Source organism: Colias eurytheme, chromosome 6 (assembly GCF_061535395.1).
Source record: "Colias eurytheme isolate Ceu_HAF_F1 chromosome 6, ilColEury1 Martin Lab GWU primary, whole genome shotgun sequence".
Classification (NCBI taxonomy): Eukaryota; Metazoa; Arthropoda; class Insecta; order Lepidoptera; family Pieridae; genus Colias; species Colias eurytheme.
This window is the reverse complement of record NC_142985.1, coordinates 10,406,754-10,426,283: the sequence shown is the minus strand read 5'-3', so window position 1 is coordinate 10,426,283 and position 19,530 is coordinate 10,406,754. Positions and strand designations below refer to the sequence as shown.

At 33.7% G+C, this 19,530-nt stretch overlaps 1 protein-coding gene across 1 annotated transcript in view; it reads right to left on the bottom strand.

The window, feature by feature from the left end:
• The window catches only part of LOC149907997 (uncharacterized), a 56,382-nt gene extending 38,200 nt beyond the window's left edge, over positions 1-18,182 (bottom strand). Inside the window, exons 1-8 of the mRNA XM_090102616.1 lie at positions 17,952-18,182; positions 13,820-14,092; positions 13,217-13,368; positions 2,404-2,656; positions 1,775-1,890; positions 1,430-1,562; positions 907-1,080; positions 450-580 (exon numbers count right to left, since the gene is read on the bottom strand). Coding sequence (XP_089958742.1) covers positions 450-580; positions 907-1,080; positions 1,430-1,562; positions 1,775-1,890; positions 2,404-2,656; positions 13,217-13,368; positions 13,820-14,092; positions 17,952-18,182 — 1,463 coding nt within the window. The remainder of the gene's footprint in view (positions 1-449; positions 581-906; positions 1,081-1,429; positions 1,563-1,774; positions 1,891-2,403; positions 2,657-13,216; positions 13,369-13,819; positions 14,093-17,951) is intronic.
• Between the last annotated feature and the right edge of the window lie 1,348 nt (positions 18,183-19,530).

Here is a 19,530-nt window from a genome sequence, read left to right as displayed (position 1 = left end):
TCTTTTATATTTTCAAAATATTTGTACTGTCTATAACTTCATCCTTTTAGACGCCTGTTGATAATAAATAGTACCAATATTTCTTCGATTGCATAATATGAGTACAAAGTTATATTACCTATGTATAAGTTTTAGATAAAAAAATGATAGCATGTTTAATGTTTACCCTATATTGGGAATATCTGTATCCAATATGAGTGTTAGTTAGAAAGAACTTATCGAGCAACGTGTAGATAAGAAGAACGATAAAATAACTAAGTATGTTCTAAAGTTGGAAAAGATTTGATTAGACTTGACTAACTGAAGCCGTAAAGATTCAAGACGGTCTAAATATTAATATGAAGAAAAGACGGTATTTGGTAAAATTAGGTTTCATGAAGTAATGAGAATGTATTTTAGGAAATTTATTTCAGTATATTTTCGTACAACTATTCTGTATAACTACTAACTTCTTCTTAGGTGGGGGTCGGAAGTTCTGGAAGAATACCACCGTGGCTCGTGACTTGACCATCCTTTCGATATCTCGAAGGAGCAAGTTGACTCTTCGGCGAGCAAACTCCATTACCGCTCCTTCTAGCATCTAATACATGACAATAAAATATCAGACATGTAACATATACATTATACGTATCTTTTTATAACATTTGTTGCAAACAACTCAATTATATAAATATTGTGTTCAGTTTATATTTGGTTATTTCTGATTAAATCTTAATAAATCCTCGAGTTCAGAATATTAGAAAATACTACCATGATCATGTGAGCGTAAGTTTAGGACCTCAAAATCGGTATCTGTATACATACTTAGCATAGCATTATCTAGAATGGCATGGGAACGTTGGATGAAGATGGGAACAGAGGATAAACGCACCAATATAACAGTAATTTTGTTAAATAATTTATTACCTCCTCCAATATCCTGATAGGTGCACTCGGTAATATAGTAACAATGTCCATCTTAGCGCGCGCCTGTCCCAGTGTCATCAGCGCATCTCCCTCAGTGGACACAGCCGCCGCCATTGCTTCTTCAGCTAGCGATTGCGCTAGTTCTGGGCTCATGCCTTTGGCGCCGCGTTTCGACTGTTTATTGAGTAAGTTTATAACATTTTTTGGGAAATTTAATGAGGACACTTATTAAAATCTTAAGTAGAAATAACTTTACCTTTTTAGTTCTGTTACCGATACTCTGTAGGTATCTTTTACTTCAATACTGAACTATAGGGAACTACTTTTTCATTGGTCCTTAGCTTTCCCGAGTTATAAAGGCTAAAGCTTATTTTAATATATATATATCTGCCTACACCAATTACGAACACTAAACTGCAAAATGTATACCCAAACCCAATAACATAATCAATATCCATCAATTAGAATCATAAATTCGTTCCCATTAAACCGAGTATATTCAGTAAACTGGAACTACAAAAACCTTTTCAAACTCGATTCCCATTTTCCTCACGAGCTGCGACGCTTTCGCCGTGCCGCCGTGCATTAGCTTCCAATTAGCAAGTCTTATCCGCTGCAGCTCTAAGTCCGTATTGTACGCGTATACCTCCGCTTTCCTGTGAGTCGTGAAAAAATAGAAAAACTGCCAAAGTATTTTTATTGGTTATAATTTAAGATACCTTTCAAATTCAAATACTAAATATATCTCTAACAAATGAAGGATACCAAGCTAGTTGTACTGTTAAGTATTGCTATGTAAATTTGAAAAATAATTTCTGATTACAATAGTCACATAAAATTCATCGTGAGTGTGAGTAGGTACACTAACTTTGCTCTCCTCGTAGCGCCAGCATTCATATCCTCCGTATATAATTTCAGAAGAATCGCTTCTTCTTGTATCTTTTGATTCTGAGCTTCGACGCGCGCTTTCCATTTATTATTAGCCTGAAATATTTTGTGCGAATCAATATGACCTTTGGCGGTTGGCTAAAATATACGTAATTGTTGCATGCCGTGATACAGCATAATAAAAGCTAAAATTTCAGTCAGATTCCTAGAAATCCTATAATGTTTAGGTATATTTGTAATTATTATTAGGTAATGAGACACGACCGCAATATATAACAAATAATTTGATAGAGTTCAAGTAAACACACGTGATTGGAAAACGTAAAAATAAACAAAGTAAGCCCATATAACATTTCGTCCAAATCGATCCAATTGATACAAACAACTAGGGCATCTAACTTTGTACAGTTACAAACCTTAATTTTTATAATATTTAAGTATCCCATAAAAATTCTAATAATAATAATTATTAATTATTAATTCTCATATTCAGAAAAATATAACAAAGATTGAACCTACGAAAGTGTATCTAGAACGACGTAACAAATTCTTCTTCTTATTGGTGTAAGAAAAAACCTATAATAAATTTCGAATAAAACGCATTCTAACCTCGTCCTCCAACCTCTTCTGTTTTGCATCTCTCTCTTGCTTCAGCCTATTCAATCGCTTCTTCTCGTTCGCTCTCCACTGCCTGACCATGGTTATCTTACGTCGTAGCTCCATTTCGGCAGCCGCTTGCACCCTCTGTTTGATTCTGTTCTGTTTCTCGTGCGCTCGCGCAGCGCGCTCTTTACGCTGTTTCTCGTTGTATTCGGCCAAGTATTTCATTCGCGCTTGTATCTTCTTTTCTTGTTCTTTTGCCCTTGTATATAATGTACAAAGAGAAATTAGAGTTAAAAAAGGCACACTACGAAGTATTTTTATTCCTAGTGTGTAGCATAAAAAAATGTATTTCATTATTTCAAGAGGAATCAAAATGGCTGGTAATATTTTATTAAGATTAGTTCACATCATAGATGCAATGTGATGAAAAGCTATGGTTGGTAAATAGAGCTAATGGATATGGATTCTAAAATTAAAGTTCTAAAACAATCAATCACTAAAATATCACCTATGGATGATGGAGTAGATATCAATATATAAATATCTTTAACAATTAACATATAAACACTACACAAGTTTTATGTAAAAATAGCTCCTGCTACGCAGTATGCTAACATTGCAGTCAGTTCTTGTTACTTATTTTCAAAGGAACCTAGAAACTTGTTTAAAACGTAATTATTTGTAGGAAAAGGCAGCCCTTTTAACGTAAAGTTACGTACTTGGAATATGTTATAATTTACTTTCTTAGATTTTCTTTATTTCATTTCTGTTTCTACATTACAATTTCAGGGTAAGTCTCAGATTATTATGAGTATCTATATTAACATGCAAAAGTTGCGCGTACAATATAAAGGAAACGGCAAACTACCTGGTGCCCTACTTCGACAAAATATCACGTTTATTATTAAAGAAGGTTAAGTTGAAATATTCTGAAGTGTGGAGACTGAATTTGTAGTTTCGAATTTCCTTGGCTCTAGACGCATATGCACTCAGCTCGGTTCCTTTTAATTAAAACATGTCGGAAAGCCCTTTGATTCACGTTTCGAACGAGATGAAAGAACGAATCACATGACCTTTCGCTTTTTATCAGGAATTCAACTGACTCGCTGCTGTTTGTAACATACCCCATTTTAATATTGCGAATTCAGGATAGGAGTACGCTATTGGTTTTGTATTCAAATGAAGAGGACTTAGCGATCCAAACATGTCTTAACATTTATTGATGTCTTACACTTACACACTTTTACTAGCTTCATCTATATCTTTGTATATAACCGACAAGTAATTTAAATAATTATGATAGGTACTATACCCGTTTTAAAATAAATTTTTACTACTTATTTCATGTTACAGATATAAGTACTTATCTTCAGCAAATACCCGCTTGATGTTATATTAATATCATTAGCTACGAAGAATTTCTCGTAGAGGACTACGACGAACTATTACAATACCTATGTTTAAGTTAATATTATCATAATTCAGTAAAGGTATTTCAATGAAACATTCATACGCAATGTTTGTTTCAGGGATGTCAAATAGAATGAAACATCTTTGAAGAATCTATTCGTATGACTGTTTTCGGCAACAGTGTATAAATAAAATCCTCAAAGAAAAATTCTCGTTATTTTTTTATTTCACATTGAAGTATTCTTCTGGATCTTTCAAGGATTATTTCTAAGTCTTTATCTAATGTTACTTAAAAGCATATTGTTTGGTTGTCTAATTAGTTATAATTCAATTTATTCTACCTTCCATTTCAGACTGAATACATAATATTGGATGCAATCGTCGCATCCATAACAATGCATCCATACAACATGGTAAAAATATAGAAAATATTGAATGTTGAAATGTTCCATGCATCAGAGAGAGCACTCCAACGGCGCAGCTAAATAGGTTATGCAAATGTGCTTACTAAGTTTGCCGGCTCGATGGGATGTACTGAAGGGATGATTCTGAGGAAATGTGATTTGCTCTTAACGTTGTTACGGGACTTTGATTTGCGGTTGTAAATACACTTAGCGGGCTTTTACGTACATCGTGTAATGGTTTCAACGCAATTGGTTGAAGTGGGTTACCGTCAATCAGGTGGACGTATTGCTTTATATTTATGATATTTATGTGATAAAAATGTTTATTGGTTTGTTGGGGATGATAGCTGTAGGTACAAATTTGAAATATTCTTTTCTGAGAGAGTCCTCTCTTGCTTTAATATTTGTATGCTTATATACATTGGATACGTAGGTAATATTGTATAACATTATCGATTTTCATTAACTATTTTCAAGTAACTACCCGGCTATTTTACCTACTTACTTTATTCAGCATGAATTCTTGCGTAAGTAACATGATTTTTCAATTGTCATCTTATCTTCGGCAGACGCCAGATACCTACTGAACTGTGATAAAATATTAGACTATTTTCGCATATGATATTTTCATAGCTTCTACGGGTTTAACGATAATATTATTTTATAAGAATAACCTATACTATTGATGTTTCCCCAGTACCCACTAAAAGTACATCCTATCCTATCCTACTAATATTATAAATGCGAAAATGAAATGTGAAATTGAAATTGAACGTGAAATGTGAGGATGTATAAATGTATATATAATATGTGTATGTGTATGTATGTGTATGTGTAGTGCGTACGTATACGTGTTGTTACTCTTTCATGCAAATACTACTGAATCGATTACAATTAAATTAAGGACACATATAGAGGGTAACTTGGATTAACACAAAGGATAGGTTTTATCCCGATCGGCGGGCGAAGCCGCGGGCGGAAAGCTAGTATTTTTATAAACTTAAAGCATGCGCCGTTTAACTAGCTACGTCGTAGCCCTATTTATTATACATATGAATAAAGATAAAAATGTAAATATATTATGAAAAATCTATGATTCACAAAGGGAAATATGATATCTTCTTTATATTATATCAATAATAGCAGATATAAATACGAGTATAATATTATGACTGTCATTAGTTCTGAACGACAATCGAGGGACGTCGCTCATTATCTTTGCAAATCCTCGCTAATGGCCCTATTCCCAAAAGGTGATTTTGAGAATAAGGGAACCGATATTATCAACGTCCGAAATATATCAATATTTCAATAATCGTATGGCAGCGTTAATAATTAAGAAGGTCACAGAAAGATATAAAAGTAAGAAAATAAAATTAGTTTTTCATAATATTTAACATTTTTATTTGCATTTACTTCAGGACATTGGTAGGTACGTACGTTATTTAAGGCAGCGAAATAAAGTTAACACACGGAATAATTATAATGCGAACATACAATTTTGTAATAGCATGTAAGTAGACATATTTTGTGAATGTTTATGTCGTGGCCATATCGTACATTTGCTCATTTCATGAAATGATTGGCCATTTCACGAAATGGTCGCATTTCGTGAAATGGCCAATTTAGTTTGGCCACATCATGATGTGGTTTGAGCAGATCAATGATAAGAAATCGTTTCACGATATGGCCAACTTAACGCGCGGTTTTTTCATGAAATGATCAAAATTATTTGATCATATCGTAAAATAATTTGGAAAATCCAAAAGTGCACGCCTCATAATTTTTTTTTAATAAATATTTATTAATTATTATTTTTGTTTATTTAATAACAATTAAACCACATCGAATCAGACCCTGAAAAATGAAAGGGTTCTATTCCTGAGCATACTCAAGCGTAAGAGAAAAAAAAAGACTCGATTAGTAAAGTATTTCGGTCGCTATCGTGTTAACAAGAAAAAGGATCCGCACATACAGACACACGGACGTCCAAGACAGAACTTTTTTAAACTGTTTTTTAACTAGTTTAAATAACAAAAATGACATCAAAAATATCATGAACGTTAAAAATAGTGTTTTTTCTTAATATGTGTGTGTATGTATTATCTTACAAGTGCAATGTATGATACATAAAGACATTTTAAGTTTGAAAAATCAGATGTTTTGCGCGAAGTGACAGTAGTACCCACCTCAACGCTTCGCTTATGAGGCGTGCAATAGTTACATTAATCATTGGTAGAGGCGCTGCAAGCTCTGTGTTTATGTGATAAGATGGCGGCCGCTGGCGAAAATTTAATTATTCGCAGTTAAAAACTTCCTAATTCGTTTAATAACAATATGAAGAAAGCAATAGCAAAGAATTTACGACGAAGAGGTTCGAGTACTATGGAAAATGTGGATATCTTATATGTATTGAAGAAAAAATGCGTCTTAAATAAAATAATTTAAGACGCATTTTTTCTTTTAGGATATATATTTATATATCCTACTATATTATTATAATTGTTTGTTTTTTAAAAAGCGATCCGCTTCTGGCACTCGCCGGCCGCTGCCGCGGCACGCTCGCTTTGCTCGCTCGGCTCGTGCGTTGTTTATCAAAGTCTAACCTAACCTAACCTAACTGTTTTCTATTGCAAAAACGATTCGCTTCTGGCATTCGCCGGCCGCTGCTGCGGCACTAACTTAAATGACATTAAACAAGTTTTTAGAATATTCTGAATTTTTTTAATATTTTATGGACTCTTTATATTTTATACGATCTGGCCAAATGTGGATGACCAAATCGTGAAACGTTGACGATTTAACGATCTGATCAAACTATGTTGGCCATTTCATGAAATGCGACCATTTCGTGAAATGATCGATCATATCATGAAATGAACAAATCTACGATATGGCCACGACATTTATACCATTAAAAATAAGCTACAACAGCTGAGCACCTTGATCGAATCTACGGCGAAGCAAGCTGAACTTTCTTTCAATCGAAGTATACGCGGACAGGAGTACTAAGATATGCATTGTCACTACATAGTATAAAACAAAGTCGCTTTCTCTGTCCCTATTTCCCTATGTCCCTTTGTATGCTTAAATCTTTAAAACTACGCAACGGATTTTGATGCGGTTTTTTTAATAGATAGAGTGATTCAAGAGGAAGGTTTTAGTATAAAATTTATTAGGTTTTTGACAAAGCGGGCGAAGCCGCGGGCGGTAAGCTAGTAGGGTATAAATTAATGTCTGTAGCGTTGCCGGTAAGTAGTAAACATCTGTCAGCTGCGACGATCTGGCGACAAGCCAACAACCCGCTACAAAATAGTGGTGGCACTGTAAAAACTAGGCTTCCTTGAAAGCGCTTATATCGATACCTTTTTTATTCGAGACTCGCAAACGAAAAACGCTCGTACGTTCGGGTCTTATTTTTGCTGCAATAACAAATTTAATTAAGGATAATAACTAGATACTTATTTTTCTGAGTAGATATTTTTGTTACCGTTTTGTTCATTCGAATAAAATCATATATTATGTTCTTGAATTATACAAGTTAGGGCCGATTTTTCAATACCTACTTGGATAAAACTTATCCGTCCAATAAAGAATTACACGATAATATTAAAATGTCACGTAAACTGTCAAATACGGGCAATTAGAATACGTTTTTAAAATGGTAGTTTTATACATTATTCGACGAATAAGTTTTATCCAAGCATTGAAAAATCGGCCCTTAATAGAGTAGGTAGGCAAATATTTATAAAGAAACTAGCTTACCGCCCGCGGCTTCGCCAGCTTGGTCTAAAACCTAATAAATTATTTACCTTCCTCTTAAATCACTCTATCTATTAAAAAAAACCGCATCAAAATCCGTTGCGTAGTTTTAAAGATTTTAGCATACAAAGGGACATAGGGACAGAGAAAGCAACATTGTTTTATACTATGTAGCGATAATTGTCTCAAACAATAGCAAGATAAATGTTAAATTTAAAATGAAAATGCAGATCATATTGTTAAATATTTAAAAGCAAAGAAAGCAAAGCAGTTGTACAATGAAAAAACTCTTCGTTTATAGGTCATAGTTCAATAAAAAAATCGCTTCTCTCTTCTATAAATTCAAAACTGGCAAATGTCCTTTCGACCGTGCAGCTGTAACATTCACGCAGAAACGATCAAACTACGTAACTCTACATTTTATACAAATCGATAGAGCGCTATTTGCAACATTCGAAATAAATTTAGCGTATATTTATACCATAAAAAATATATACTTACATCAAACAATAGGCATGACGACAGTATCAATAAATGATCGAATTAGTGTTTTTAAGGGAAAATGTATTATTGGGGGCACGGTAGTGCCCCCGCCAAGACGAGCCAAGCGAAACGCACGGGCACTACCTACCTTTTCTCGAAGCGCTTCGACGTTTTTTTGAACCCTCATAACTTGGGTTTGGTTTATGCTAGATCAACAAAATTTTCGGGATATATTTTCAATAGCGGACTTATTGAACATATTAAGTTTTAATTACATTAGCTTTTATACTTGAGATTTTATTTATATCTAAAAAACGCTAATTTCGTCACTGACTCACTGATGATCATCAAAATTCTTAAGGCAGTGAAACCTGGTTAAGTGAGACATCAAGGGATCAGCAATGTTGTTTCACTTATAGAGGTATTCCACTTTTTTTTTTATGTTAGGATTAGGCAAGCATTTGACCATCGCTTCGCCTGATGGAAAGCGACAAGCGTGGTCTAGGATGGAGCATGTTTGCCTAATAAGTGTCTATTCACATTTCTCTTGAATAAATCCAGATTGTAGTTTCTGGGGAAAACGGAAGCCGGAAGATTGTTCCACTCCTTACTAGTACGCATAAGAAAAGAAGAAGCGAATCGCTTAGTGCGTATGGGTGGGATGTCGATGACATAAGGGTGGAGACCGGCCCGGCGTCGAGTCCCTCTTACCCAGTGTCTCAGATATACAGGTATAAATAAATATCTGTCTCATTTACAGAGGGTTCCATTAATAGAGGTAAGAATACAGATTATTTCAGTTATACAGGTGCGATCATTAAATAAAATATATGGTAGGGTAGAATAAGAATGAGTAAACAAACAATGTTATCTCAGTTACAGAGGTTTATACATATAAAATTTACTCGCAGTCTCAGTTATAGAGGTAACTATGATGATAAATCAAAAGAACAAATCCCAGATATAGAGGTTTACATCGTCCCACTAACAGAGGTAATTCAGTGCCAAAGTGTTGGGACCTCAGCGTGAGTTCCAGTTATGGAGGTTTCTCACTTATCCAGGTCCCACTTAACCAAGTTTCACTGTATTTCCTAATGTCCTAGAAAGCTGAAATTTTGTATGTAAGCTAGTATTAGCACACAAACCACAAAAAAATTATAAAACTTGTAACTTTCATCCCCCAACCCCTTAAACTAGGGGATGGGAGTTTGTATGAGACCTGTAATTTTAAATTAAATTTTGATGACGCTAGAGGTCTAATCTAATAATCTAAAACTTGGTTCCCCTAGATACATATATATATGTATAGGTACTCCTTGTTAAAAAAAAAATTTGTTACAAACAACCTACAAAAAGAAATGAAATTCCACCAAAAACATTTTCATGTAAAATGTTGCCAAGACGAGCCCATATGACTCGCACTGTCAAAAAGTTATCAGATCTCATGTAGAGCCAAGCTTCTAACACTACACGCCCTAACTCTACAAGGCCTAACTTCACAAACTCTACACCTTAGTCAAAATATGTGGCTTGGCCGTTCGTTACTACAAGAACTATTGTATAACACAAAAGTAATGAACAGTGAATTAATTTTTCACCTTACGCCGATGTGAATGTAGCGAAATGGCCAAGCCACATATTTTGACTAAGGTGTAGAGTTTGTGAAGTTAGGCCTTGTAGAGTTAGGGCGTGTAGTGTTAGAAGCTTGGCTCTACATGAGATTTGATAACTTTTTGACAGTGCGAGTCATATGGGCTCGTCTTGGCAACATTTTACATGAAAATTTTTTTGGTGGGATAAATAAATTAAAAATAGTGACTTAAAAATATTTAAAACATTAAGATTAATGAGATTATCAATAAAATAAAACATTGAAATTCTGCAGTCGGCCATTTTGACTGAAACACGCGTGACGTCACGCCTATATAAACAACTTCACGTCAGGTGTGTTTTGTTGATAAGAATATTTTGAGAATACGCATTTTTATTTATTAAGCTATTGCATAGCTTCTATCGCGGGCCTTGAGCGCGGGGACCGAATCGAGAAATTCCGTAACGAAAAAACCTCATGCTCCCCACTCCGACGTGCTCGGAGGTGTGGCTTGAAGGCATTCTATGCAATAGCTTTACCGTCCCCGAGTGCCACACGTCTTTTTTTCTATTGTTTCACGTATGCTTTATCGACTCAGAACAGAAATATAATTGCAAATTCACGAGTACCTGGTTCGGGTTTCTCCGCGCGAGCTTTATAGAATCATTTCTTATTATTTTCTCGGTTGGAACAATTACTAACATTTTTTGGGCATTAGTTTTATATGACGATATTATATAACGATATATTCACACTGCAATACTGCACACCACTTATAAACTTTGAAATTCGTTTCTATAACACATATTAATTATATAATTTGTTCATTTTCTTCGTTAAGCGTACAGATAATGACGTATTTACTATAGAGTGACGTCACGCCGAGCTGCGACCTTTTTTGGAACAGTTAATAAATATTTTTTTGAAAAAATGGCTTTTATCTTCGTTAAATTTAAGTATATTTCCGAAAAAAAGGTTTTTCTTGTATAGTAAACGTATACACACATTATGAAAGAGGATTTAAAAATCTTTCGTCATGCCTATTCGAAAATATATTATTTTAGTGTGCGGTATGTAGCCATAAACTTACACATCGACACTTAAACTTTGAAATAAAGCTATGCTACAGATATTTTTTAAAGTGAAACTTTTATTACATCGTCTCAAACTTTTTGGTCTGTGTAGCGCATGTCGCGTGACGGTCGGCTGCCGAGTAGGTATAAAGCAGTGTTCGGAAAGTTTCAGTTTTACCGTGGTTTCATAAAACCACACAACATTTTTTATCCTAATATAATAAAAAGAGCTTCCCACTTCATATTTTACTATCTTATTAAAATATCAATCATCATAAAAACTTTTGACAAAGTGTGGCGATACAATACTTGTCTTTCGTCGTCCTTATATTGAGCCTTTTTGCTTTGCTCGACAAATTCATATTCCATAGAACAGATTTATTCGATCGTTGAACGTGAAATAGATTTAAGTGCCATACGAATCACATTAGGCGCACACATGTCAACTTATCCAATCGTAGTTAGCGCAAACTTTGTGTTATGTAATCAATCTAATGGAATGTGTTTAGATCAGCTGCAGTAACATCTGGCTGAATAAATCTATGGCTAGATTGTTTTGAATATATTATCCGTATTAAAGTCTATTTTCTGTAAACTATGCTTAACATTCTACAAATGCGTCTCGTTTATTTTCTTTCATAGAAAAATAAGATAAATAGCTTTCAGTACATAGTACATGACAAATATTAAGTACATTTGAATTACCCTAGCTTCACTCTATTACTGTATACATTATCTAATAATAGTCTTATAGTTACATTGTCTAATACCTACTTAATATTTATATATTAAGTAGGTATAGACAATGTAACTAGGTAGTATAGGTAATAATTGTCTTGCGAATTTTGTATAGTAACAGCAAATAGTGAACGACATTAACGTTACGTATCGCATCAATATTGATAAAATGGGCTCTCTACACAGCAAATTTAAACTCAAATGGGCAAGCAATATATTCAATTATATGCCGGACCAGTCGACCGCTAAAACTAATATTGCGTTAAACGAAATGAAAACAAAGTGTTGCTATTAATCACCCTCTATCTCCTCACGTAGAGGGTAAGCCTGTTAGTCTAGTTTCGCCACAACTTTGCTTTGCGAACGCTTTAATTTATTATAATTTCCATTAGTATTTATGATAGAAACATTCAACAACAACAAACACAAAATAAAGTTTACAAAACAATTCTTTTTAACAATAATACAGGGACTTTATCGCGTAGGTACTTATGGGGACATCATTAATCGTATAAGTATATTCCGCTCTCTTTATGTATTTCTGAAGCTTTTCCTAATTAACCGTACCTATGTTTTATGCAAAAACTTCAATATAATGTTTTTCATATATTAATGTGCGTATACCTTATAATAGGACAAACTTTATTTATTTATTTATTTATTTATCCTTTATTGCTCTTAGATAACTAAAATATGAACTTAATCTAATTATAAATTAAAACAAATGGCGGTCTTATCGCTAAATAGCGATTTCTTCCAGACAACCGGAGTACGGAAGGAAATTAGTTAGAGGAGAGGGATAGGGCAGAGCATAAATATAATATGTAAGAATATAATAGGACAAACTTTACATGTGTGTATATGTTTTAGAATTAATGGCAAAGTTATCATGTCAAAGAAGGTAGGTAATTATTACTTATGAGTTCTTTTATGATTTGTTTTAGTTTGCGTACCTATCTGTCAATATCAAATTTCAATCCCGTAATAGATTTGAACTTTGATATTTGAAACATTATTTGTGAAAAAGATAGGATTATTTTTTGTTTTAAAAGTTTCGCAGTATCTAAAATAGTTTTAAAAGTATGAATGAAAGAATAAATGAAAAAGTATGTACTGCGAACCCAGGTTTAATTGTAGACGTTATGGTGCCTCCAACTGAAATAAATAATAAAAATTCTAGAATTCAACAGCTCTAATCGGTGAAGGGAGATGTCAGACATGTCGAACAACAAATACACCAATGACACCAACCACCATACAAATGGCCGGGATGGGCAATCATGAGCCAACCTTTATCAGAAGCACATTGGAATCAAAATGTCTTAATTAGGACGGTGATGATGATGATAGCAACTCACAGTCGTCTTTTCTCCGCCCATTCATCAGCATGTTCCTGGGCCACTCGCTCCAAGTGTTCTCTCGCCCGCTCCGCTTTAGTGAACACTTGCAGTCGTCGAGCCACATCCACCTCCACTCTCTTTAGAGTCAGATCGTCACGAGCGCGTTCATCCTGAATTTATTTTATGAGCTTAACTTGATCCATTAGTGAAATGAATTTCATTAAAAGGGAATTGCGTGCTGAATATGTAATACAAATTGTTGCTTGGAAAGTAATTCATTAATCCGAATTCTACAATCGGAATTCCAATAGAATTAACATTTAATGGATTTTCTGGATTCTAAATAAAGTTGCATAAGTAATCTGTAATCTATACTAATATTATAAAGGTGAAGAGTTTCATTTTTGTTTGTTTGAAGGCGCTAATCTCAGGAACTACTGGTCCGATTTGAAAAATTGTTTCGGTGTTAGATACCCCATTTATCGACGAAGGCTATATAGGCTATAATATCACTAGATACGCTAAGACCAATTACAGGAGTGGAGCCACGCGGGTGAAACCCCGAAGCGCAGCTAGTCTCTTTTAGATGACAACAATATGATGTCTTAAGTTTTCACTTACAAGTTTCTTCATTTCCATATGAATCCTGTCCATGAATTGGTTGTACAGATACTTCCTGTATTGGTTGAAGTCCTTCAGTGAGCAGACCGCTCTGCCATCCTTCGTGCAATAGCCCAGCTGCTTCATTCTGTTCCTTGCTGGCTTCTGTGCGAAGTGATGGGCCAAGTGCGGGTCGTGTACAGGCACGTAGTCGTATGACACGTTGTTGCAGTAAGGATCTGTGAGGTCGAATGAAGGGCGGGGACCGTCTTTGCCGAGACCTAGACGCCGCACCTGGACATAATTAAAGTTATGTATTTAGCGTTGATGGTTTATTATTTTTTAACAGGTGAGTTGCTTACGCAGCATTTGGGATTTGGGGTATTCAATTTTGATCAGGGATTTGGAAAGGAACACCCACAACAAAGGATTAAGTAATTTTAATAAATGAAATTAAATCTGGGTCTGTAACTGTTTTGTCCCAAAAAACAAGCAGGGTCAATCGGTGAACACCAATTTCCATGGGTTATCGTGCGACATAGTCAAATTTACGCTATTGAGCCCACTGGTGAAAAGTAACTTTAATAATATTATATAATTTTCTTACAAACGATTGCCCATTAGGCCATTAATTATCTACTGCAGCGAATATCCATAAACGATATATGTACTTATTTTTAAAATTTACTATGTAGAAAGATTCTTTCTGTGACCCAATTCAATTAAGTAATTAAGTGAGCATGTAGTAATCCAAGAAAATAATTATTATTCTTTTAATCGAATAACAAATAAAACAATCGTATGAAATAATCTATGATGGACTTCATGGAAATATCTGACGACCAGTTGGAGAATGGTGTTGCAACTCTACATTTTTTAATCTTTTTATAGACCAATATAGGTAGATATTGTTTTTATATTCTGAGGGACTTGCATAATGTTATGCGATCGTTGTGTTTATTAATGTTAAAATATTAGAATTTTAAAAATGATGAAGAACTTTGGCTATACAAAAATGGTTTTAAATATTTTCTATTTAAAAAGCTTAGGAAAATAAAGAATTGTCGTTTACCAGCAATCTAATACAAATGGGATTAGAATTTCTAAGTGTCACTTAGAAAATAAAAAATATAATTCATGTTATTGAAGAGAAATTATAGTAGATTACTGTGAACGTGCCTGAAATCTTTTATAAATAAGACTTCATTTCAATCACGATTAGAATGTTGGAAAGTTTTCTTTGAAAATGAAACTTCAGTAAATGTCTATTATATATCAGCACTGTTGGGTTTCTTACAAGAAGTTTTGATTCCAATATGAAAGAAATAACAAGCAGCTTATATATTATAAGCGGCTCTATTGAAATGGTTTGTTTAGATATACTTAAATATTAAGCCTTTTGTAGTTTACTGTCTTTGAATATAATATGTGTTCATTATGTTTAAAGGACATATTCATAAAAAAAACCATTTCGCAAATGAAGTTTGTATATTTTTTTGGAGGACAAAGTTAAAGTAGCTTCGAAAAAACTTGGGGTGCTCGCCAGGGCGAGACGGTATTTCACGCCTGCTCATCGTCTGCAGCTATATAAGGCACAAGTCAGGCCCCATATGGAGTACTGCTCCCACCTCTGGGCCGGAGCGCCCCAATACCAGCTCCTACCATTAGACCGCGTTCAGCGACGAGCCGTCCGAATTATTGACGACCCTAAGCTTTCCGATTCGCTGGATCCACTCTCACTGCGGAGAGATGTTGCATCTCTATGCGTGTTCTACCGGATTTATAACGGGGACTGTTCTGAGGAACTTTTTGAACTCATTCCAGCTGCTGAGTTTCACAATCGCACTTCTCGCCACAAATTAAAGTTCCACCCCCACCATCTGGATGCATGGCGGTCTACCACAGTGCGCTTTTCTCGACACTTCCTACCAAGAACGACAACCTTGTGGAACGATTTGCCATCCTCAGTGTTCCCAAACGGATTCGACACGGAGACCTTCAAGAAAAGGGCATATTTGTACCTCAAAGGCCGGCAACACATTCGCGGTGGCCCTAACATCGCGACTGCTTATGGGCGGCGGGCATCACTTTCCACCAGTTGACCCGCCAGCTCGTGTGCCTGCTTAAGCGATAAAAAAAAAAAAAAAAAAAAAAAATTGATAATAATAATTTGTAGTATGAAAGAGTTATTTTAGCAAACATTGATGATTTGATTGATCTGATTATATATATTTTTCTCACAACAATTTTGTTGTTATATTTCAATACAAATCAATTAAAACGTTTTTTAGACCTACCATGGATACTTGATCCTTATTTAAAAACTTCAATTAGTAGATACAAGGCCATCCATCAGAATATTAATGGAAGTCAAAGAAAAACGACGTCCGATTTTGCAAAAGACAAATTTCCTGTGCATTAGCAAATGACATTTAAAGTAAAACTGTTTTATGTAAATTTTACATGTTTTCACGGGACAGAAAATAAATAAGTATCACTTTACCTGTTTTTTAATCTATACTATTTATAATACATATAAATAACGTTAAAGTCTTTGGTTCTAACTAACAATACGCAGTGTACGTGCACCAAAACTTAGCGAAAGAAAAAGTATTGTGCGTGGCAGAAATAATTGATAAGTTTGAGAGCTAATGCCGATAGATTCTATTATTGTGTAAATGTTCATTTCAACTGAATCGTAATAATAACATAGAAGTTTAATTTATGCTATTAATGACAATAGGTACCTACTTAAGAATCTATAAGTACTTATAATATTATAAAGCTATTTTGTTTGTTTGAACGCGCTAATCAACTGGTCCGATTTGAAAATTCTTTCGGTGTCGGATAGCCCATTTATCGAAGATCCCATTTACAGAAGTGGAGCCACGTGGATGAAACCGCGGAGCGCAGCTAGTTATTAGTATTAAAGGAATCCCCAACTTACAAGAGCTTTAATCTTATTTACTCAAAACAACATACCTATGTAATATTAGTATTCACCTATATAAACACAAATATTTAAGCCATAAGCTTTATTCAAATCATGTTCAATCCTAATTATCAAATCGGGAGATTACTTCTCTATCTCCAATGACAATTAGAGCCAAACATTTCGCGTGAGAAACACTTATAGTACCATACATTGAATACTCTCGATTATTTGTATAGATCTTTAAATATGAATATGTTATGCGAAAGCTTTCAGTATAACGACTTCCCATTTCACAGCGACGCAATGGAAGGGAAATTGCGGTGTCCTTGTCACCGTGACGAGAATAGATCAAAATATAAATCCGTCTAAGAGTGAGTTTTAATGAATCTTTGTAAGGCATTCTATACAAGACTTCTATGGGACATGCTTTAAAGTTTAACAGGATCCCTTGAATTCTAGAGGTTAATATACATATAGTTAAATGGATGCTGGTTTGGAAATAAAGGAGATAGTGAAAACGTATCGAGCTGTGTTTCATTTAATTATTTTATAATCTATTATTTTTTATGTTGATACTTAGGAAATAACTCTACTATTTGTCTGAATTCTTTAACTTTATCAAAGTAATATAATTGGTTTCAGTTCAATAGTGGATAATAAAGTACAATTACAGATACCTAACTAAAACATAATATTATGTATAAGACACATGAGTTATAATAAGTACGTAGCTCGTAGTATATAATACACTTTTACACTTAATTCATGTGATTTATATGCTTTAAGACATTTAAAAGGTTTTGCGCTCTTCGTATGGATTTAGATCTACTTTACATCTGTATACTTGTAAAGCCATGGCTTATATGAAAATATTGTGTGTATAAGTGAAGCAAGAAATTATGAACACATTTAAATTCTCTCAAGTCCCTGTATGCATATAATTAACATCGAAATTATGGTTGGCGTTTATTTATTTTATTTTATTATAATTTACATATTTTGATAATTTTGAAAGGTTACCTACGTAATACTTAGATAAATTTGTTATTTATTGATGGTATAGTTAATAGTAAATTTAAAATTTAGAGTATTTAAGTTCTTGATTTTCGAAATATAGAGTCCATAAACATTTAATTTCTAAATAAATATTACAATATGTTTTTGCTGTGTCTTACCATAGTATTACGTACTCATTTTATGAAAATACTTCGTACTCACATCTTCACCGATTTTCCCGCGTGAAAATATGATTTTTCCTTCCGGCATTTTTGGTACAGGCAACTTGCTCTCCAAGCCCAATCTGTACCATAATGGAAGCCCATTTTTCGGAACAGCCCTCACTGGTTTGGGTATGGAATCAATCACTTTTTTCAATTCCGTCGGCTTACGCAGAGTCATTAATGTTATATCAACATCTGATAGATCATCTAAACACAAATCAGACGACATTATTGTTTTTTTTTTGTTGTAAAGCGCTAAAAAAATACAAAACACCACCGACGTTTGCCGGGAAAATGCACTAAAAATTTGGCAGTCTGTGACATTCGTTTTTTGAATTATGTCAATCTGTGTTTTTTTTTATTTCATGTAAGATTGTTAGCGGCCAGACTTTTATTTTGAATGTAGCAAAGGGGCTATTACCTAAATTACATGAGAATAGTTTTGTAAAACGGTGTTTTTCTAATTTACGTTTATTTTTAAGTTCTTTTATTCTTAAGGTTTTATAAGGCTTACAGGTACATGATTATATTTTAGCACGTAACAGTGTCACGAACGGACGGTCAACGATCTTTGCTAATTTATTTTCTTGGCTATGAATTCGGTAAAAGGATTTGTAGAGAATCCAAAGAATTTAGAGATTTCTTAAAAAATGGTTAATCAACAAAATTGCATCAAATATGGAAAACTATAAAAATGTTTGTATAAGTATTATATTTTTTAAATCAGTTCTTACCTATTTAATTATGAATAATTATTATTAATTAGTTATGAATTTTCGTTGATTTACTTAAATTAGCCAATTCACAAAATAAAAAGTTCTTTTGGAAAATTAAAATAGAATTAATTATACATATACAATAGTTTAATGCAACAGTAAAGTTTAGCTTCTCCGAATGCGCGACTCATCTACTGAAAGCGTAAAATTAAAATTCATGAATAGAGCTTTTACCACTAAATACAGTTAACACAACAACAGACAACCAACATAAATATATCTTAGCTATTCATTCATATAATGCAGAATACTTCTCAAAGAATAGGTTTTTATACAATATAGAGTATAATATATTTAAATCATTATTAGCGAAAGGCGTGTCACCTGAAATAACAAAAGATTGTCGAAAATGGAAAAAGAGGAAGGCGTCTGTTGTAATGAAGATAATGATGATAAATATTGCTCCTGGGAATGTCTAATACATCGTTAACATTTTGAAGATATCTTTCCTAATTGTAAAAGACTAAACACTTACTACCTACTACTAACTACTAACTATAGCTTAAGGGTATTTTAGTTTGTGTTTTAATTGTTCAGCTTTTGTGAAGGAGGCGCAACCTTATGTCAAAGATGTCGATGTGTTATATTGCAGATTAATATTTGCTTGTATATTATTATTATTTGCTTTTAGATATTTAAATTATATTATACTGGATGTTATATTAAATCAGAACTTAATTTAAACGTGTACCTCGCATGTTCATGTGGTTATTGCTAGTATAATGAAGCGGTATTAATACGACCTTAGAGGTGGTTTAACTATACATCAATAACCTGAGAAAGACATTATAAATATCCTTG